The sequence below is a fragment of the Brassica oleracea genome, chromosome C6, assembly GCF_000695525.1.
Source record: "Brassica oleracea var. oleracea cultivar TO1000 chromosome C6, BOL, whole genome shotgun sequence".
Classification (NCBI taxonomy): Eukaryota; Viridiplantae; Streptophyta; class Magnoliopsida; order Brassicales; family Brassicaceae; genus Brassica; species Brassica oleracea.
Window position 1 is genome coordinate 12,048,614 of NC_027753.1, and position 20,576 is coordinate 12,069,189.

The 20,576-nt window shown below is 31.7% G+C and overlaps 1 protein-coding gene across 2 annotated transcripts; it reads right to left on the minus strand.

Moving 5' to 3' along the window:
- Nucleotides 1-5,633: 5,633 nt before the first annotated feature.
- LOC106298341 (uncharacterized oxidoreductase At4g09670) lies at nt 5,634-7,587 on the minus strand. Of its 2 annotated transcripts, XM_013734445.1 has the most exons (3): nt 7,032-7,587; nt 6,798-6,851; nt 5,634-6,441 (listed from the first exon to the last, which is right to left on the minus strand). In XM_013734445.1, the coding sequence occupies exons 1-3, from the start codon at nt 7,500-7,502 to the stop codon at nt 5,851-5,853; spliced, it is 1,116 nt and encodes a 371-aa protein (XP_013589899.1). In that variant the 5' UTR covers nt 7,503-7,587; the 3' UTR covers nt 5,634-5,850. The 2 variants fall into 2 exon arrangements, with proteins under 2 accessions (XP_013589899.1, XP_013589900.1); XM_013734446.1 differs by lacking the exon at nt 6,798-6,851 and having other exon boundaries at nt 7,032-7,586.
- Nucleotides 7,588-20,576: the final 12,989 nt, after the last annotated feature.

A 20,576-nucleotide genomic window follows, 5' to 3' on the forward strand; every position in this document is an offset into this window, starting at 1 on the left:
ATGAATATTGTTTGTCTCTACTATTCTTGATTGTCAAGAGATACCAAGGAGTGTTAATTTGTATTTGCATAAAAACATAAACTGTGGATAATATATATAAAACACAATAGTTATAAAAAAATAAGTAAATAGTCTAAGTAATAGATATGATTATTATAAACTTGCAAACTGAACAAATTAGTAACAAAAAAAATATTTTTTGTGTATTGGAAATTTATATATTTTGAAAGTTTTAAATGAGAAAAGTAAATTGTACAAATGTATTTCCTTTTATATTTAAGTTTTAAAAGTAAATTATTTGTATACTCCCTAAACCCAAACCCTAAATCTAGAAACCCAAACCTCATGTTTGTGATTTGGTTAAATATAAGAAATATATTTATTTTAATCGATAGTATTTTAATTCATAGTTAAATCATTACATGCATTTAGTAGATCAATGTTATACCTTCTGATTCTTCGGCCTTTAGCAACATCCTAGTTCTTATCATGCTTAAGGTTCTTTAGTATATCCTTATATACCCGTGAAGAAGTATAACATTGTTATTAGTCACTCTTTTTGGTCTCAATAAATTCAAACCTACTTCTAAATCCAGCTAATACTCTTGTTTATGATAATGAGCTAAGTTAAACAATAAAAGACTTCCACAAGACTATCTACCGTTTCTAGAAACCATACAGAAACTTTGCCATGATGGGAACAGAAAGTGACAAAAATAGAGATAGTTAAGAATTTAAGATAAATCTTACTGTTCTTGAGAATGAAGCTCCTATTCTTTTTCAAGCTCTTCCTTAAAAGCATTTATTGTCATCATCTCCTTCATCACCACTCTCACTATCTTCCTCATTATCATATCATCAAATTCTTCACTTTCTCCACCACATGATCTTCCTCATTGTCTCCTTCGTCACTCCCTACATCATCATCTTCTTCCATGCTATGATCATCTTCGCCATCTTCTACCCATTAGATAAATCATCATCTTCACTCTCCCTTTCCACCTATAATAGCATCCTCGAACCAAATAAATTCACTTACACACATCCATCTAAATAACTTAAACCAGACAAAAGCAACAACAAAATATATATCTCATGGTCGCTTATCTGTTCTGAATCACTTTCATAAAGTCTTGCTCTTTTGGAACTCTTTGATCTTCCAGCCATTGTAAACTCTCAGAATGCTAGAAAATGTAAAAGTAAAAAGGTAGAGATCGTGGGTGTATTAGAAGAACGGTTTAGAGACAAATGTTAGTGGTGCTTTAATTTTGTTTTTCCAATTAATTTTAAAGCACAAGCCATGTGTCAAAATTTGATTGGCAAGACGACTTGCGATTTAGTATATAAGGGATACATGGATAGTGATATACTTAGGTAAATGGATAAGATATTGATAAAATTGCAAAAATGGTTGTTGCTGATGGTGAAATGACAGAGTTAGCCATTATCTATACACTCCCTCCTTATTAGATTTTGATTTTGCAAATTGTTCACAAAGCAAAGCTTAATTTTTGTTGCTCTTTAAAAGAAAAGGTATCTAGCATACAACTAACCTAAATGGTTCGATGTTGTTATCTCTCGCTGTGTATATGTTGGCTACTCATTTGATGTTTGAAAACTTTTAATGGTTGTTTGAGTTGTAATAAATGTTTATTTTTAAAAATATGAATGTTATTTGGTATACACATAAAAGAATGATATAATTTTTTTACTCCCAAATATTATATTAATATTTTTTCATATTATATAAAAATGTCATTTTAAAATTACAATGCAACTTTGAGCTAATAATAATTTACAAAAACATTAATTCTATAAATAAATTTTTATCTCAAATATTATTGACTGAATAGATATAATTAATAAGAATATAAATGCTTTTAATTTTTTTTTTTAATTTGTGTAAAAAATGTTAAAATGACACCATTTACTCTCTTTTTTTGACAATAATAATTAAACTATAATAAAAGGTCCACCGGATCGGAAAACCAAACCGGTGGTATTGAATCAACATAGATCACAGCTGTAGGAGAACTCCGAGAATCTCGTTCAAGCTTGTCTGCCACTAGATTAGTTGCTCTTGGTATATGTCGAATCTTGAAGGAAGGAAAGAAAGTTTTACTGCGTCGAAACTCCTCCAAGTGTGTAGCAAAAGCTGGCCATTCGTCAGGTGAGGACACCATCTTCACCAACTGAAAACAATTTGTTGCGAAAACTACGTCTGAATAGTCAAGGGTCTTCATGCACTCCATAGCCCATATCAAGGCTTCACATTCTACATGTAAAGCTGATAAGCTTTATCGGAGATTCATCGCCCCCATCATCTTCTCTTTTGATTCCACGGTTCTACAAAACCATCCCTGGCCCGAGAATTTATCATTTTCTTTCTACGCCCCATCTATTAGACAAACTCTTGAATGTCGTAATGAACGCCGGTCAGGAATATGTGGAACTATAATTTGTCTTTCTAGAATTGTAAGTTGAGCCTCTGCTCATACCCCACCCTCTACTTCCACAATTCTAAGAATTTCCTGAGGATGGTGTTTTACAGATGGTTCCTTGAAGGAGAATGAGGTTTTCTCCGGGCAAGGTTGGCTGAGTACTTTAGAAGGTTTTGATGGGCTGTTGGGAGCAAGGAATGTCCATGCTTGTCTATCTCCTCTACATGCGGAGATATAAGCACTACTATGGGCAATGAAATGCATGAAAAACTTACGCCAATTTCAAGTTACGTTTGCAACGGATTGTTCTCAGTTGGTGAAGATGGTTTCGGAACCAGAAGAATGGCCAGCATTTGCAAGTTATTTGGAAGATATTAAATCCATGAAAGAAGGTTTCACACGTTCGGAGATTATCTATGTACCAAGGACGCAAAATTCAAGAGCGGATAGCCTAGCAAGCAGTGTCAGGAAACAACCGTCGTTTGTCGTTCACATGGATCAAAATCTACCAGAGTGGTTCACAGAGTCAGTATGAGTTTGTAATTGATGACAAAAAAAAAATTCCTGAGGATTCCCATCCCTATTATTGAAACCTTGTTGTTTCTATTTTTCCAAATATATCACTATATCCATGGAAAGTTACTAAAAATCATATTCTTCTGGCAATCTCCAAAAGAGATAATCCATATTAGTAAACACCGAAGAAGTTGGGAAAAAACCCGGGGCGGAAGGGATTTTTGATAAATCCCAAGTTTGTAAAGATGGAGGGCATTCAAATAGAGCATAGTTAGCTGATTCTTCCTCTGCACCACAAATACTACATCGAGTATCACAATTGATGCCTCGTGCCCTCAAATTTTTTAAAACCGGTATAGTACCTGAGATAACTTGCCAAACAAAATGTCGGAGTTTCGGAGAGCATTTAAGTGTCCAAGAGAAGGCCAATAGAGGTTTAATATCTGGACCATAAAGGACTATTTCTTGTGCCTTATTCGGAAATAATGACTCCATCCTATACCCTAATTTAACTGTATATTTCCCTGTTTCTGTGAAGGACCACCCAAAAGTATCTTGTCTATCATTCCGACTTATAGCCAATCCTTTAATAACTTTGACATCATTTGAGTGTATATATGCATTAAGTAACTCCTCATTCCAAAATTTAGTGACCGCATCGATGAGATGATCCACCTTCAAAGAAGTATTTAGAAATTGTGGTAGTGTTTTTGGTTTAGCTGACCTCGGGTGAGGAGCAGGAATCCGTGGATCATTCCATACAGAGATAGTCTGACCAGTTCCCACTATTTTGATTAGCCCTTTGTTAACCAGAGATCTAGCTGAGCAGATACTTCTCAACCATAGGATGGTGAATAAGATTTGTGAGGATCCAAATGATCTGTATTCCGAAAATATCGGTATTTGAAAACTTTTGAAAACAAACAATCGGGTTTGTCTATCAACCGCCATAATTGCTTGGCTAGCAAAGCCGTATTAAAATCTTGAAGATCTCGAAAGCTAAGACCTCCCTCTTTCTTTGATTTTTATACCTTGTCCCAAGAAAACGAATGTATACCTTTTTTTATTGCCACCACTGCTCCACCAGAAGTGGGCAATAACCCCTGTAATTTTCTTTATAATTGCCTTTGGTAATCTATAGCAAGACATGACATGATTTGACATTGCCGAAGCTACTGAATTTATCATTAATTCTTTCCCACCTTTAGTAAGAAACCAGACTGTCCAACTGTTCACCTTATTATTGACCCTTTTATTCAAGAATCCGAAAATTTGTGTTTTGGATCCACCCAAGCTCTCTGGTATACCCAAATAATTTCCCATACCTCCCAACCTAGTAATGCCAAGTTTATTTTGAATTTCCACCCTCTGTGAGTCTGGTACCTTGTGACCAAATTGCAGAGAAGATTTATCAAAATTTATTAACTGGCCCGACACTGCTTCATAGTCTTTTAGGAGCTTTAGGATAACATCACACTCAGTCACATTTGCCTTACAGAAAAACAAACTATCATCCGCGAATAGTAGATGTGAGACCGCAGGACCTCCGCGCAATATCTTTAATCTCGTTAGCTGTTTCTCTCTCTCCTCTTTCTTAATATTTGCATTAAGGGCTTCCGTACATAAGATAAATAAATATGGAGAAAAAGGATCCCCTTGTCTCAGTCCCTTCTCTGGAAAAATGCTCCCTTTAGGTTGACAGTTAAGTAAGACCTTATAAGTAACCGAAGAAATGCATGTCATCACCATGGAAACCCATACCGTGCAGAACCCCATTTTCAATAATAAACGCTCCATAAAGGACATTCTACTCTATCATAAGTTTTACTCATATCCGTCTTAATCGCCATAAATTTTTCTTTACACGCATTATTCGTTCGCAAGCCATGAAACATCTCTTGGACAATAAGAATATTATCCGAAATTAATCTTCATGAGACGAAGGCCGATTGCGTTTATGTGATAAGATGCGGTAAAAGGCTATTTAATCGTTGACACAATACCTTAGAAATAATTTTGTATCCGACATTACAAAGGCTAATGGACCTTAATTCCATCATCCTATTTGGCCTAACTGTTTTAGGAATAAGGTAAATATTTTTCATATTCAACCTATCATCAAAAAACCCAGAACTAAGAAAATCATGTACCAGATTAATTACATCAATCTTGATTACTGACCAAGACTGCTGATAAAACAAAGCCGTCATCCCATCCGAACCTAGAGCTTTCTTAGAATGTATCATAAATAGTGCCGTCCTGACTTCCTCCTCCGAAACCAGGGCTGTTAGCCTAATATTATGTGCCTCAGCTGAAACCAGGGCTGTTTGCCTAATATTATGTGCCTCAGTTGCCAGTTGTGGAACTTCATCTAGAAAACTATCAAATTCCGAAGGTGAACTGGAGTGGAACAAGTCACTGAAATATTTAACCGAAGTGACACCATTTACTAAACACATAGATATTAATTATTTTCTGACACATCGATATGAGAAACAGATTTTGCAGTGCATTTTACAGTCCATGCATTTTAGATTCCGTAGCGGCTACGAATATAGGAATAAAATGAGAATTATGAAAAATTAACAGTGACCAAAGTAGAACATATACCAATTATCTAATTACATAGTTTTCTGTGTATATATATAGTACAAATACGTTTTGTTATCTATGCAACCAAACATGAAAGTGCCAGAAAATTATAAAAAAGAAGTAAAAATTTATGATTGAGTTTTATTTACCAAAACATGAAAATGCCAGAAAATTAGTACAAACACGACTGATACTTTTTTTTTTTTGTTCTTTTCTTTTATCAAGATCAGTAGGATCGTGATATTTTATCTAAAGCATAGACAAAAGAAAGCTGAACTGAGCTCTTTGTTTAAATTACCATTTACCGGCCTGATACAAGAACCCGTTCAAGGTTATTATCAAGTGACTCTTTCACGGCATCAACGATAACCTGCGTCTTCCGGCTAAAGCTAAGCCAGAAACCATCCGGTTTAGCTCCCCTGTTTTTTATTTCTCCAACTAACCGAGCAAACTCAATCACCATACACGCCTCTTGTGGAATCTCATTCATAGTTTTGTGCTCACTGAGACAGTCTGTAGTGCTTGTAGTAAACGAGGCCTCGGTTTCTTGAAATGGGATAACAAAGTCTTGGACACGGAGAGTGCCTTTTGTACCGATCGCAGTTATCTCCATTGTTACATTTGCCAAGAAAGAGCAGTAGATTGTTGCGGTTACCCCTTCTTCCCAATCGAGCAGTGCACCACAAGAGAGAACGATTCCTGCATCGTTAAGGACATGACCGGGCAACGCAGTGACTGTTTTCGGAAGTCTGAAGCTGTTGGCGAGAAGAGATGCTTGGATTGTGTACCATCCTGCATCACCCAGTGCACCGAGACCATCAAGACCAGGCTTTACACGTATGTCTTTCTTTAGAAAGTTTTCGTTTGCTGCAAATGAGAAACAGCTTTGCACCTGAAACAATTTTAGAAAGGAAAGCTCATTTCAACTATGAACGCAAACGCAAATTTTGTTCTGTTTGAAACAATTACATGTAACAGTACTGACAAAAAATATAGTCACAGACTGACAGGTAAAAGTATCGAATTTAGACAAGAAAATAGAGCGAATTTTTGTTTTTAACATAATATTTGGAAAGGAAAACTCGTTTTAAAACTGTCTAAGTTCGACGAACTTTTAAATAATAGGATAATTTTTTAAAATCCAAATGAAAACCAAACTTTTTTTTGAACTCGTTTTCAAACTCTCCAAGTTCGAACGAACTTTTAAATAATAGGATAAGTTTTTCTAAATCCAAATGAAAACCATACCTTTTTTTTTTTTTGTCTCTTACGATTTATGAACGCAAACGCAAATATTGGCGTCTGAAAGCAAATAGAGACAGAAAGATCATGACACATTCCTGATGAAAGATAATAATTACAACTAACAAATGTCATAATTAGCATAGAATCCATGAAATTATCATCAAACAATTAATCAGTTTCACTAATAATTGCTGGCAGCAAAACTATAATTTGAGATCAGTGACGTAAGACACTTACGGTTTTGAGCTGGCCAAAAGTCGCTGGATCGGTGAGAAACTCCTTAATCTTAGCAGTCCTAGGATTGTGGATCCACTGAGTCCCATCCATAAACTGAATCCCGTTAGCTTCACAAGCCTCAACTATCTGATCGAACTCGTAAACACTAAGAGCAACTGGCTTGTCAAGCAGTATGTGTTTCCCCTTCTGAGCGGCGCGTACAGCCCACTCCACGTGGAGGCTAGCCGGAATAGGAAAGTAGACGGCGTCTACATCAGGATCTTCTAGAAGGGACTCGTAAGAGCCATGAATCTTCGCGGTCGGAGGGAAATTATTAGATGCCGCAAACGATTTCATTTCTTCGATGGAGTTGCTGATGCTGGCTATGGCTGCTACAGTAGCGTTTGGAGCTAGATTGATAGCTCGAGAGACTTTTCTGACGATGTTTGTGCAGCTCAACACTCCGATTCTGATCTGGCTATCGTCGGCCATTTGATAGATCTTTTCTCCGGCCTCAGAAAGTCAACTTTTGGTCTCTCCTTTGTTTTTCTTGTCAATACATACAGTTTCAGTAAGTTTGTTAAGAGTATATTTATTTTTCTTTATCTTGTTTCCCTGGGTAAGTCATTAACTATGATCCTTAGCAATATTATGGTTAGCAAACAAACACAAAAAAATCACTGTTATCTCATACTGAAGTTCAATATTGCAAAACAATTCAAGGTTTTGTATGATGTTTAGTAAATAATCCATCTTCCTAAATAGCCAGAAGAAAGCTATAAAAAAACTGTTTTTCTACGAAATATTTGTCTAAATTTTGTTTCTGAGTTATTAAGATAACTATATATAGTAAAATTGATAATTAGGTAAATAACCAAATTTTTTTTAATATTTTGGTGGTTGGATGACAATTTAAAATATAATGACAAATTTAACCTATACTTAATGGAAAAAAACAAGGTAAAATCAAATGAGTGTGTCACATGTTAGTCTTGTTATTATTTTATTTTTTTTGTAAACTAAGTTAGTCTTATTTTTCTTGGAAAAGAAAAGAGCTTATGTGTCTGAAAAAATCTTATAGTGAGATCTATGAAAGATGCAGTTGGATAGCATTTGATGAAATATTAACCAAATCTTTTAATTCTTTTTTGCTACTCAAATTTTGTTCGTCATCCATACTATGAAAATAAGAATGTTACAAAAGTCAAGTTTACAAAGTACAAAAGATATTATCATCTTTCGTATATCTCTCTTTTTTTAGTATATTTCTTTATTCATTAATTTAATTATTTTGTAGTATAATAATTCTAATTCATAACTGATGATATCCAATATACATATTATAAATAGAAACAAAGTAATATAATTATAACACGTTCATTCTATTCTTATTGCTATTTCGGAATTGTTACCAGAGTGCGGCGCTGCCACCTTGTTATTTATTTGTTAGTTTTACTATAATAGGAGTGCGACCCTGCTGCCCCCGTTTTATTTGTTAATTTTATAATAGTTACTTAATGCACCATAATGACTGGTATATTGCCTAAAATTTTTATTTTTTTATTATTTTGTAATATATGTTTTGTTTCCATTTATATCATGATTGATTTCATCACCTTAATTTACTTATTTTCAAATTTGATGGGAAATTTTTATCACCATATATAACTAAATACTAGGATAAGACCTACGCCTTGCACATGGTGAATAAAATTATTTAAGAAATATCGTATGTAAAAATAAAATTTATATTTTTGGTCCTTAAAATTTTTTTTTAGTTAATTACATAATTTGTTTACTGATAAACTGATCTCATTTTTAAAAATATTTTAGGTCAAAAAATTACTTATTGCACAAGAACCTAACGTTTAGACTGGAAAATCTCAAGACCTACTATTTGGTTACAATGAAACTATGGTAGCTCGATTTTATATCATGATTTAGCAATTTAAAAGTTAATTATGGTTATGTGATATTTTTTGTTCACGAGCCACTCCTATCTATCTTCAATATTTTTTTTCATTTTTGTGTCGTTTTTTCATTTTGGTTATTGCTCGATGTAAATATTAATTTTTGAGTTTATTCTAATTTCGTTATTTTGTTTTGGCCCGAGATTTAGAATTTTTAAAAATTTAAAATTATTAAAGAGATACAGACTTATGTTAAGATCCGCGCCTTGAGCAGAATAAATATTTATATTTATTATTTATTTTATGTTTGCTGCATATTATGAAATAATAAAATAATAATTATATATTAAATAACTAAGAAATCAGTTACTATTATGTAATAAATTGGTGTGCGCATATAAATCAAACAACCGCTCTTGTTTATTCGCAATCATTTTAGGGTAAATAAATCAAAACAATCAATCTTATCTATCGTATATGATATATAATTAAATTTAAATGATATTAACATAGATATATAGTATACTTTTAATATGGATATTTATTAAATGAGGTTTCTACTCATATGATTTTATGATTATTTGCATATTTGTGTAGCAAAATTTTACACCAATGATTTTTTTTATGTGGAATATTTAGTAGTTTCAATAATTTATAATCATTAAAAAAACAAGATTTCAAAATTAAAATATTAACTTGAATATATGTTTATCACAAAATTTTATATGAGACTCTTAACAGTTTTAATAATTTATACTCATTTTAAAAAATTTAAAATACAACATATACAAAAAAATCTAATTTTTATTATATGATTAATGTAATAATGTAATTTATTTTAATAATAAATAATTAAACAAAAATGATAGAAAGTATACAAATTGTTAGCAAATCTTTATTATTTAAAATCATTAATTACCATATTGTAGATTTTATTTAAGGAAAAAATATATAATATCTTCAATTTGATAAATGAATGGTCTATAATAGACATACTATATAATATAACATTCCTTAGCAATTTAATTTTGGACTAACTAAATTCTCAATTGATTCTCTACGCCGCCACGTAAGAAAAATTAGCATTCTAATTACGTGACAACTCAGCAGGATACTTTTTTAATTAATACAAACTACATGTTATAACTTTTTAAATCTTTCTCTATTTATATATAGGGGATATTTTAAGGAAGCACCTATATTTAAACATGTGTTTAAACTGATTAATTTTAGAATTTTCTACCTTATGTTTTTACTCCCAACGGTCATAAATAATATTTGAATTTTGTTATACATTCTAAACGGCTAGTTAACAGCTAATGAACAGTGTCTTTAAATCTATAAATACACATACAATCTCTTTATTTCATACCTATTTAAATCTTATCTTACAAAATATTCATTTTCATTTAAAAACAATGTCTAATCCATTTTTTTGTTCTTGTAGTTGTTTTTCATCTGCTGCTTTATATAATTTACTCGTTGGAGAATTCTCTCCCGAACAAAATGTATTTATTTTCATTTTAATGAAAGGAAACAAAGATTTTCGAGGTCGTGGTTGTCAAAATATCGTGGATGTGGAAGAAAATACAATCCACAAGATAAGAAGTCATTCCTGTGGATCCGCTCTGAGCAACCCCCAAGTAAAAAAACGCCAAGAAAGTTCCTCCCAAAAGCAAGAAGATGCTTGTTGCAGATGCAGTACTAAAGGAATTTGATCTCATATATGTCGTACCCGTGCAAATCTTTGTGATCTATACAAAAAATCTGTCAAAGCGAAAGACAAATAGATAAATTTTGCAGAACATTATGAGGGTACAACGCACCTGGATGTGTTTGACTTTGTGAATGATTTCGATGACATTGCTATTACAGAAGCTTAAAGCACCCATCATGTGACTCTTGAAATTCTACAATTATACCATAAATAATTGTTGTTTGTGAAATATTGATGTATAGTTATTGTGTGCTTTCCACCTGTTTATGTATAATGTGTTTGTTCTTTGCTAATGATGTTTAATATTTTTATTAATAATATTGTCTTATTTCTGTTAATTCTTTTTGCTTGCCTCACAAATGGATATTATAAATGAAACATCAACCAATATCAATGCTAGAGATATTTGTATACTAGATAGTGGAACAACGCACATTATTCTGAAACACATGAAATATTTTTTCTGACTAAAACCGATAAATGTCACTGTTAACACTATACTGGGTCTTGCAGACTTGATTGAAGGGATATTGGTAAAGCCCATTTCAGATTACCTCATTAGACAAAATTTTCGATAAATAATGCACTATTTTTTCAAAATTCCAAAAGGAATTTGGTGGGTTTTAAAGACATATATCTTCAAGGATTTGGTACTCAGTCTCCAACTGAGGATGGAAAGAAGTATATGAATATTACTCTTGAGAAATCGAGAAAACGTAAAGTGTTGGAAAAACTACCAAAACTCCCTTCTGGTCTACATCACACATATATATAAATGTAATTGAATCACATTTAGTGATTAAAGGAAATCCTAACGGTTTTACTCTATGGCATGATCGCCTAGGTCATCCAGGCACCACAGTGAAGCAGAATCATCGAGAACTCATTTGGTCATTTATTGAAACCATCATCTATACAATACAAGAATTTTCTCAAAGACATGAGATCAATTATGAATATGTATGCGATCATGTTTAGATTTTTGATGAGTCAAGCGGGCAATCAAAATCTAGAGATGCGTCTAATGGATGTAGTTACATCATATTTGTATAGATCATTAGGCACTGATATTTATATGATAATCCTCGAAGGATTTAAAATGCCAGAAAAATTAAGTTTCTAAACCTAAAGAGTTATGTGCAATAAAATTGCAAAGATCATTATGTGGCTTAAAACAATTTGGATGCATGTGGTATAATCGACCCAGTAAACATTTATTAAAGAAGGAAATGTGAACAATCCTATATCCGGATTTGTAATTGTTGTTGTATATGTCGATGATCTAAACATTATCGGGATACAAAGAGAAATGAAAAGGGCATCTGATTATTTAAAAGGAGAATTTGAGATGAAAGATCTCGGGCACACAAAGTATTGTCTTAGCTTACAAATTGAGCATTCTGAAAAGGGGATATTTGTATATCAGCCTTCATATACAAAGAGTGTGTTGAAATGATTCAACACGGAAAAAGCAACTCCACTTAGCACTTATATGGTCTTCCGATCACTTAATATTGAAAATGATCTCTCTCGACTACATGAAGAAAATAAAATATACTTGGTCCTGAAGTGCTATATTTAAGTGCAATAGGAGCACTTATGTATCATGCAAACTGTACCCGACATGATATATTATTTGTCGTTGATCTTTTGGCAAGGTTCAATGCATCTCTACACAAATATATTGGAATGAGATTAAACATGTCTTTCGATATTTTCAAGGAACGATTGATTTAAGATTATTTTATTCTAACAACTCAAACGGAGAAATAGTTGGCTTTGAAGATGCAGAATATTTATCTGACCCCCCATAATGCTTGATCACAAACATGATACATTTTCACAGTTGGAAGAATGACTATATCTTGGTGTTCTCAGAAGCAAACACTTGTAGCCACTTCTTCAAACCATGCTGAAAAATTTCTCTCCACGAAGAAAGTAGAGAATGTGGTTGGATTATATCAATAAGTAAACACATCCAATCAAGTAGTGGGATATCCGTCAGCCCATAACCACCCATCTTATACAAAGATAATGAAGCGTGCATTGCGCATATAAAGGAAGGATATATCAAAAATGGTAGAACCAAATATATTCCACCGAAGTACGTCTCATATACCCAAGAACTTGAGAAAAATAAATAAATTGAATTGAGGTATGTTCGATCATGAGACAATGCTGTAAACCTCTTTATGAAATCACTATCTACTACGACATTTAGAAAACATATATACAACATTGGAATACGTCATCAACAAAACCTGTAACAATCGCCTACTCGAAGGAGAGCTTCTAAGTTGTACTCTTTTTACCTTGTTATGATTTTTCCAACTGAGTTTTTCAAAAAAAAGATTTTTAATGAGTCAACAAAAGATGAAATATAGAAGACACTAATGATACTGATCTCCAAGGGAGGGTGTTATAAAAGTCAAGCTTTTACGTGCGTGTTTTAAAATGAAGCCCATATCATTTAATTTTCACAGTATAACTTGTTGAATTCTTCTTCTATATAAAAAATATATCCCCTTCATTTTCAAAATATTATCATCTTTCGTCTATCCCTATTTCTTTAGTATATTTTTATTCATTACTTTAATTATTTTGTAGTATAATAATTATAATTCATAACTGATGAAATCCTATATACGTATTATAAATAGAAACAAAGTAATATAATTATAACAAAGAAGGCCTTTTTGACATCTTCTTAGTTTAACATTAATATTACATCCTATGCCGTTGGAGACATTATAAAATTCAAAATAAACATTTAAAATCCATCAATAAATGTGACTTAATACACTTACATTGACAAAATATTATTAGGATCAATATATTGTTACCTACATTGAAAATACCTTACTTAACTTTTTTTTTCTTACTACTTAATAAATCAATTAGACAAATATATATTTCAAATACTCCACCTCTACCAGTTTTTCTAGACCATGAAAATTTCCTTAACAAGTACTATAGAGTTCAGACCACAATTTTCTACCTTTACACAATCTAATCATTTTATAAGTTTGTATGTAATGTTTCTTTATATCTTCGAATCTACCTTATTTTTTACATGTGTATGGAACTTTTATATAAGTATCTATCTAACATTTGATTATTTATTTATACCTTGAAATATATCTTATAGTTACAATACTAATTGAGTTTCTTATAATAATAATTACTCATACAGAGTTTTTTGTAATACATGTTTTAATGAATTGGTACTACTCATAAAAAAGCGTTTGGTAAACCCGGTAAATTATCAAGATATTGGCTATCCTAAAAATAAATCAGATTTTTATTATCCTCAATTATACTAGATTTGATTACGATTTTGTACAAATACTAAAACATTGTCAAATTTTCTAAAACATTAATATTTAACTAATAACACACACAAAATTAAATTCTCCTCTCCACAAGATGCTTGATGATTGTGATCAATATATATTTAACTAATAAAAAAAAGTTAATATTTATAATATTCGTATGGTGAATTAAGATACATATTTTTTTAAGATCACAGTTTTACAGGTTATTTATCAAATATACTAAATAATTACCAAGTATGAGATGAGATGAACAAACAAATATGTAATTCTAATCATAAAATATTAAAACAAATTTTCATAAATGAACTAAAATGACGGGTTAAATAAATGGACTATCCTCTTTTGGTTTTTATATAATTATATTTATATGAACCTATGTATTTGTGTAAAATAATATAACTATAAATACATTTTGAATTTTTTTTTGAAAATTATTATTCTAAGCTTAAACGATGAATATATTATACATCTTAAAATAAGATTTTATCTTTTATTCACATATAGAAAACTGAAAACTTAAATACTGATAGCTGTAAAAATCATCTAAACCCAAAAATTTAACCCACTTAACAATTTATAAATTAAAAGCAATCCTGCGCTTTCAAAGCGCCGATTAAAATCTAGTATTTGTTTATTGTATTTGATACATCTGGTTAACTTCAACAATATCCTACTTTTTAATAATAATCTGTAATAAATAGTTGTTAGCTGATTATATAGTTTATCATACCAATTCTTTTAGATCCATTTTAAATGTATTATGGACGAAGATCATGTCTGCAACAAATAAATATTCCGTTATCTAGTCAGATGAAAAGAATGAAAAATTAGTTTTGTGATATTTGTTTGACATATAAATACTAAATATAAACATAGACATTTTAGAGTACTTGAAATACACAAGAGTCACTCTACATATAAAAACGGCAAATGATGTAGAGACAAAGAAGCATACATAATTTAGTATTTGACAATTATATTTTGATAATGTCAATAGTGGTTGATTTGAGATAACAAATAACAAAGCGAATTATCATTGTGGCATCTATTATTTTAATTATTATAAGCGATCTACTTGAGAAAAAAATAAGAGATAAAACACACAATCCATAATATCCATTTAGGCAAAGTCATATACATAACATCAATTCAAAACTTTAAAACAAGAAAACAACATTGTCATCGTTCGTCGCATATGTAGGGAATGTTTATTACATATAGAAATGTTCATAAATGATAATAATTAGACATATTAACCCAAAAAGCCAAAAGATAAATGTGTTAACTATAATATAATAGTCTTACCAAATTATTTATATTTAATTATTTGTTAGCATTTGCTGTGGAAGGGAGACTATCAAGACATCTATGTTATAAAAATCTGTGCAAATTTTATCGTCTTTGTAATGTCTTACTGAGGGTACGTTTAAAAAAATCAGGTAAGTTGATGAGAATAAAAAAAATATTGCGGTTAAATGATTAACCACAATTTTACATTATTACATGGATATTCACTGAAATCTATTCATTAAACACTGTAGTAAAAATATTCATATAGAGGATAATAATTTTGTTACACTCGTATAGTGAATTTTAGTCGGTTAATACAAATAATAATTAAACAACAATGAAGCAATACATGTTACTGACACATGTTTAAATTCACGTGTCATATTCAGCATAATATTGGATAGATTGACATTCCATAATACAGTTTAGTGAAATATTAGCCAGACATATAATATTGTATCTATAAACTAATTATATTCACTGGTTATGATGATAACTCACATGGCCTAACCCAAAAACTTCACTCCGAGTAACATGTTTAGTACACAGTTATTATAGTTTAACGTATCTGACTAATATAAATGTATGAACACAACCATATATACATACAATGAAGATATACATTCTACAAATATTGGCATCACTTTAATTGATCAAATTAAAAATTTTGTGTATGAATAAACCTTTCAATATATGGTTAATTAACACATTAGCCAGTCAAATAAAATTTCAGGCAAAACGGATTAGGTTATAAGGAAACTCAAAAGTTTGATTTCGTCTTCTCGAGAAGTGTCAAGAACTATGAGACATAGTCCATAGTTACATTGTCGCTGTGAAGGACAACAAGTGTCTTTCGAACAATCTTCTGCCTTTTTTTGAATAACGCCAAAAAAGTTCTTGAGTTATTGACAGATGTCTTTTCACTATCAATGGATTATGGCAAAAGCTAATACGAGACGGCTTCTTCATATTAAAACTTACAATTACTTTTAGATCCATTATCAAAATTCTTCACTGATCAGAATCTAGGACAAAAGAAAAACCATTCTCTATAAAAATTATAAATATAAGCTTGATCAATTAGATTCCGACTTAATGAGCACCGAAAAGCAAAACTTTAAAGGTGATAGAGAATGAAAAAAAATTACAAGCGCTAGTAGATTCAGAAGATGCGAGGATTATCGAATGTCTACCATTGAGTCGAAATCAGTTGACAAATGAAGAAGGATGGCATTTTACAAAAAATAAAGTTGAAGATATACGGTTAAATCTGGTTACCAAGTGGAAAGAAAGTATCCTGATATAGTTAGAGCACCACCAATGTTTGGACAGACTATTACATCTCTGAAGTGCTTTTTTTTGAAAATTCGGTGTCTCCCCTAGGATTAAACACTTTTTACAGAAAATTGTTGCATGTTGTTTATCGGTGAAGAAAAATCTAAATGCAAGAGGTATACAATGCAGCATGTAGTGTGCCAGATGTGACACGGAGGAAGAAACCATTAATCATGTGTTCTTCGAGTGCCCACCTGTAATTCAAACATGAGCACTTTCAACAGTTCCTACAAACCCGGATAAATTCCCTTCGCATTCAATTTTTGTAAACATGGATTACTTATTGTGTAGAATAACACTGCAAGGAGAGAATCATCAATTTGTTTGGATCTTATGGTATATTTGGAAGGGACGTAATAATATGGTCTTCAACAACATAAATACAGACCCCATAGAAACTCTTCAATTGGCAGTAACAGAAACAACAATTTGGTTTGGGGCACATGCGCAAGTAATAAGTCTGGTTGTTCAGTTATCCAAACTGGAGGATGAAGACTTACCTCAACGATTGGGCCACTAGAGTTTTATTGATGACTCCTGCATGGAAGAACGAGGAAATTTACTCGGGTCAAAGATGGTATAGAACTATGGAAGGTTTTGAATAGCCCATGGGGGGGGGGGATGAAATACTGGCCCAGTATTTCATCCTTACATGCAGAGATCGAAGCCTTCATTTGGGCTATGGAAAACATAAAGAATTTAAGACAGTTTCATGTAACTTTTGCAACAGATTGTTTTTAATTGGTAAAGATGGTTTTAAAACCGGAAGATTGACATGCATTTGCATCATACTTGGAAGATATTCGCATCCTCAGGAGAAGCTTCAGTCACTTAGAGATTATTCATGTATCAAGAACGAATAACGTAAGTGCAGACAATCTAATATGCAGTGTTAGGAAATAATTGTCGTACGCTGTTCACATAGACACAAAGTTATCAGTTTAGCTGACATAGTTTTAATTGAGTCAATTTAAGTTGATGACAAAAAAAAAAACTTTACCACAAAATTTAATCAAAATCACAATATCATATATATTTCTCCAAACTCATCAAATCAAATTCAAAAATATATTGTAAAGAATATATCACGTAATAAAATGAAAGTTTTTTATTAAGATGAGATTTGTAGTGTAACATGATTGTGGGAACTGAAATTTACACTGTCGATTTCCGTGATTGGAGGAAAGTCAAGAAACCCTAACTTTTTCTAAGGTCCCGTATTCTCTGCGAGAGCCAACGTCAAGTGACCAAATAAATGTGAAAAATATGAAAGAACAACAAAACAAATTTATGGAGAGAGTAGATCTTTATTTTGAATCCGCGTAAGAGCGTTGCGATTATTACAAAAGATTATAAAATCTTCAGACGCAAGAGCTGTCAGCGAGTCCCCTAGTTTTAGCTACCAAAAACCTTAAACCTAGTTGAGTCGCAGCTCAATAACAACAAACAAAAATGTTACAAAAAAGATTTTGTTGATTTTCGGACTGAACTTTATGAAAGGCTACCTACGTACACATTTTGAGGATCAAGTTGAACAAATTTCATAAAAGAGTGGAACAAGAGATCGAACTGCATGTGCGAGTTCATCTAGTAATTGAGCGAGGCATAGGAACTGAGCATGTCGAGTATAATGCTTAAATTTCTTAAGTGCAGAGAGTTCTAAAAGTTTAAAAAGAGTCATTTTTGTGCTCCTTGCTTCGGCTCTCCTTATATTCCTTCAAGGTCGGGCATCCTTTCCTTTTCTGCCCTCGGGCCCAAGTTTATCTATTCGCGGAAATATCTCCTTTTTTCCAATCTTCGTAATTATCCTTCGAAACTTGACATTTATCTTCTCTTGCGAATATTAGATAGACAATCATAGTAGTTTTGGGCTCATTCTCGTCCAAAATCGTAAGTGGGCTTCTTCCGCGTTATAGACCCTTTCCGAGCCGTGTTATCGACTAATGTGTTTTTACGATTTCTTTGAGAAATCATCTTTGGTACGATGTCGGTTTTGCGAACCAATTGTGTAGTCAAGATAATTGATTTGAATTCATACGAGAAAAAAAGTCTTTGTTAAATTTAGCGTAAAGTTTAAACGGTAATTCCAATCGAGATGAAACATAGATTATGCTATGATATTTTCCGAAAGTTGATTTGCGGAAGATTATCTCATAGATTATGCTATGATGTTTTTCCGCGGAAACTTTCTGGATTTTGTTTGATGGAAGATTGTTTCATAGAACTCATTTATCGTAAAAACCTTCCGCGAGAACGTTTTTCCGATCATGTTTGGGTAGAAATATACGAATTTTGTTCTTGTATCCTTATGAAAATTAGTTTTGCTTATGCCGTATAATTTCACCGACATTTTCAGATCTTATTTTCTTAAGGCATGAATTCTCTGAGGGTTTGAGCAGTTGATTTTGCCATGACCGATTTTGACCCAACAATATATATATAAAAAAGAAAATATTGATTCTAAAAAAATTGGAAAAAATAACTCAAAGAAAGAAAAAAAGATATACTTAGATGTTAAATCTGTAAAAAAGAAAAATATTTAGAGTGACTGGTTTAGGAATGGAATTATTACTTCACTGCATGCAGTTCAATGTATAACAATAAACTAGGTGTTTTCCTGCACCATGTGCAGTAAGAAATTTTTTAAATCTAACTTATATTTAAAAATAAATTTTATTAAATATTATATATTTTACTATTTTCTTACTAATATTTAATATAAATTTGATATATATTAAATCAATTTGTATAAAACTAATAAAAATGATATAAGATTGTATAATTATCAAAACTTTAGCCTAAACAATATTTGTAAAATTTGTAGGTATATAAAAAACCAATGATCTTACGATTAGATATTTAAATTTTTAAAAAATTGTAGAAATTTTTGAAAGTTTTAGTAATACAAATTGTATAATTATACAAAAATAATAATATTTTGAAATATGAAATGTTATATATGAATATATTTATTTTATAGATGAAGTATGAGCTATTACCATATTTTAAAAAAGTTTACCAAAAAGAAATATCAATATTAAATGTAATATATGAATTATTACCATATTCTAATAAGTTTGCCAAAAATATAAATCAACATTAAATGTAATTATCCATATCATATTTTTCCGGAAGCCATGTCCTCAATTTCAATAGCCATGTCATATTTGTTTTGTGAAATTGATTGTAGAGAGGACATGTGGCAAAATCACTTCTCAAATATAGTCTAGCGGATCTGAGTGTATACTATCGCTCTTAGATATCAATTATAAATAAAAACAACTAATTTGAGGCTTTTTAGAAGTGCCACATAGGACAAAATCACTACAAGAAAACAGCGGCATACCGAAGGAAGAAATCGTCGGTATGTCGTCGGAGAAAAAAGTCCTCGGAAATAAATCCTCGGAAATTCATTTTTCCTCGGAAATCCCTCGGAAATTTCCGACGGAATTCCGAGGAAACTCCGAGGACCACCGGTTCGTCGGAAAGGTCCTCGGAATATACCGAGGGAGAACTTCCTCGGGATATTTTGATGGACTTTCCGATGGTCCAATCCTCGGAAGTTCCGACGAAATGTTCCTCGGAATTTTCATCCGGAATTTCCGAGGAACGGAGCCCTCGGAAAATTCCGAGGAATGAGTCCCTCGGTATATTCCGAGGAAGCAGTCCCTCGGTATATTCCGAAGAAATGTTCGTCGGAAATTTCCGAGGGTTCATTTCCTCGGAATTTCAAAAAAAATTATTTTTTTTAAAAAAATAAATTTTTTGAAATTTAAATTTGAAAATATAAAATTAAAATTAAAATTGAAAAAAACATATTAGATAATATTCAAAGTTGTACAAATAAAAATAAAACATTCCGAGTTTTTGAAGAAAAAAAAAACTAAGGGTCTTGCACGTTCGGGAACACCTCGTTCGGGTACATCCTCTGCATCATCTCCATCATTTGCTGGTTCAGCCTCTTCTGTGCCTCATAGCC

What these genes read in the sequence shown, in the direction of transcription:
- LOC106298341 (XM_013734445.1), bottom strand. Translation starts at nt 7,502, where the DNA reads ATGGCCGACGATAGCCAGATCAGAATCGGAGTGTTGAGCTGCACAAAC. An exon ending in CTTTTGGCCAGCTCAAAACC is followed by an intron (nt 6,852 to 7,031) that starts GTAAGTGTCTTA and finishes ATTTGCTTTCAG; the next exon opens with ACGCCAATATTTGCGTTTGC. An exon ending in AGAGACAAAAAAAAAAAAAG is followed by an intron (nt 6,442 to 6,797) that starts GTATGGTTTTCA and finishes AAATTGTTTCAG; the next exon opens with GTGCAAAGCTGTTTCTCATT.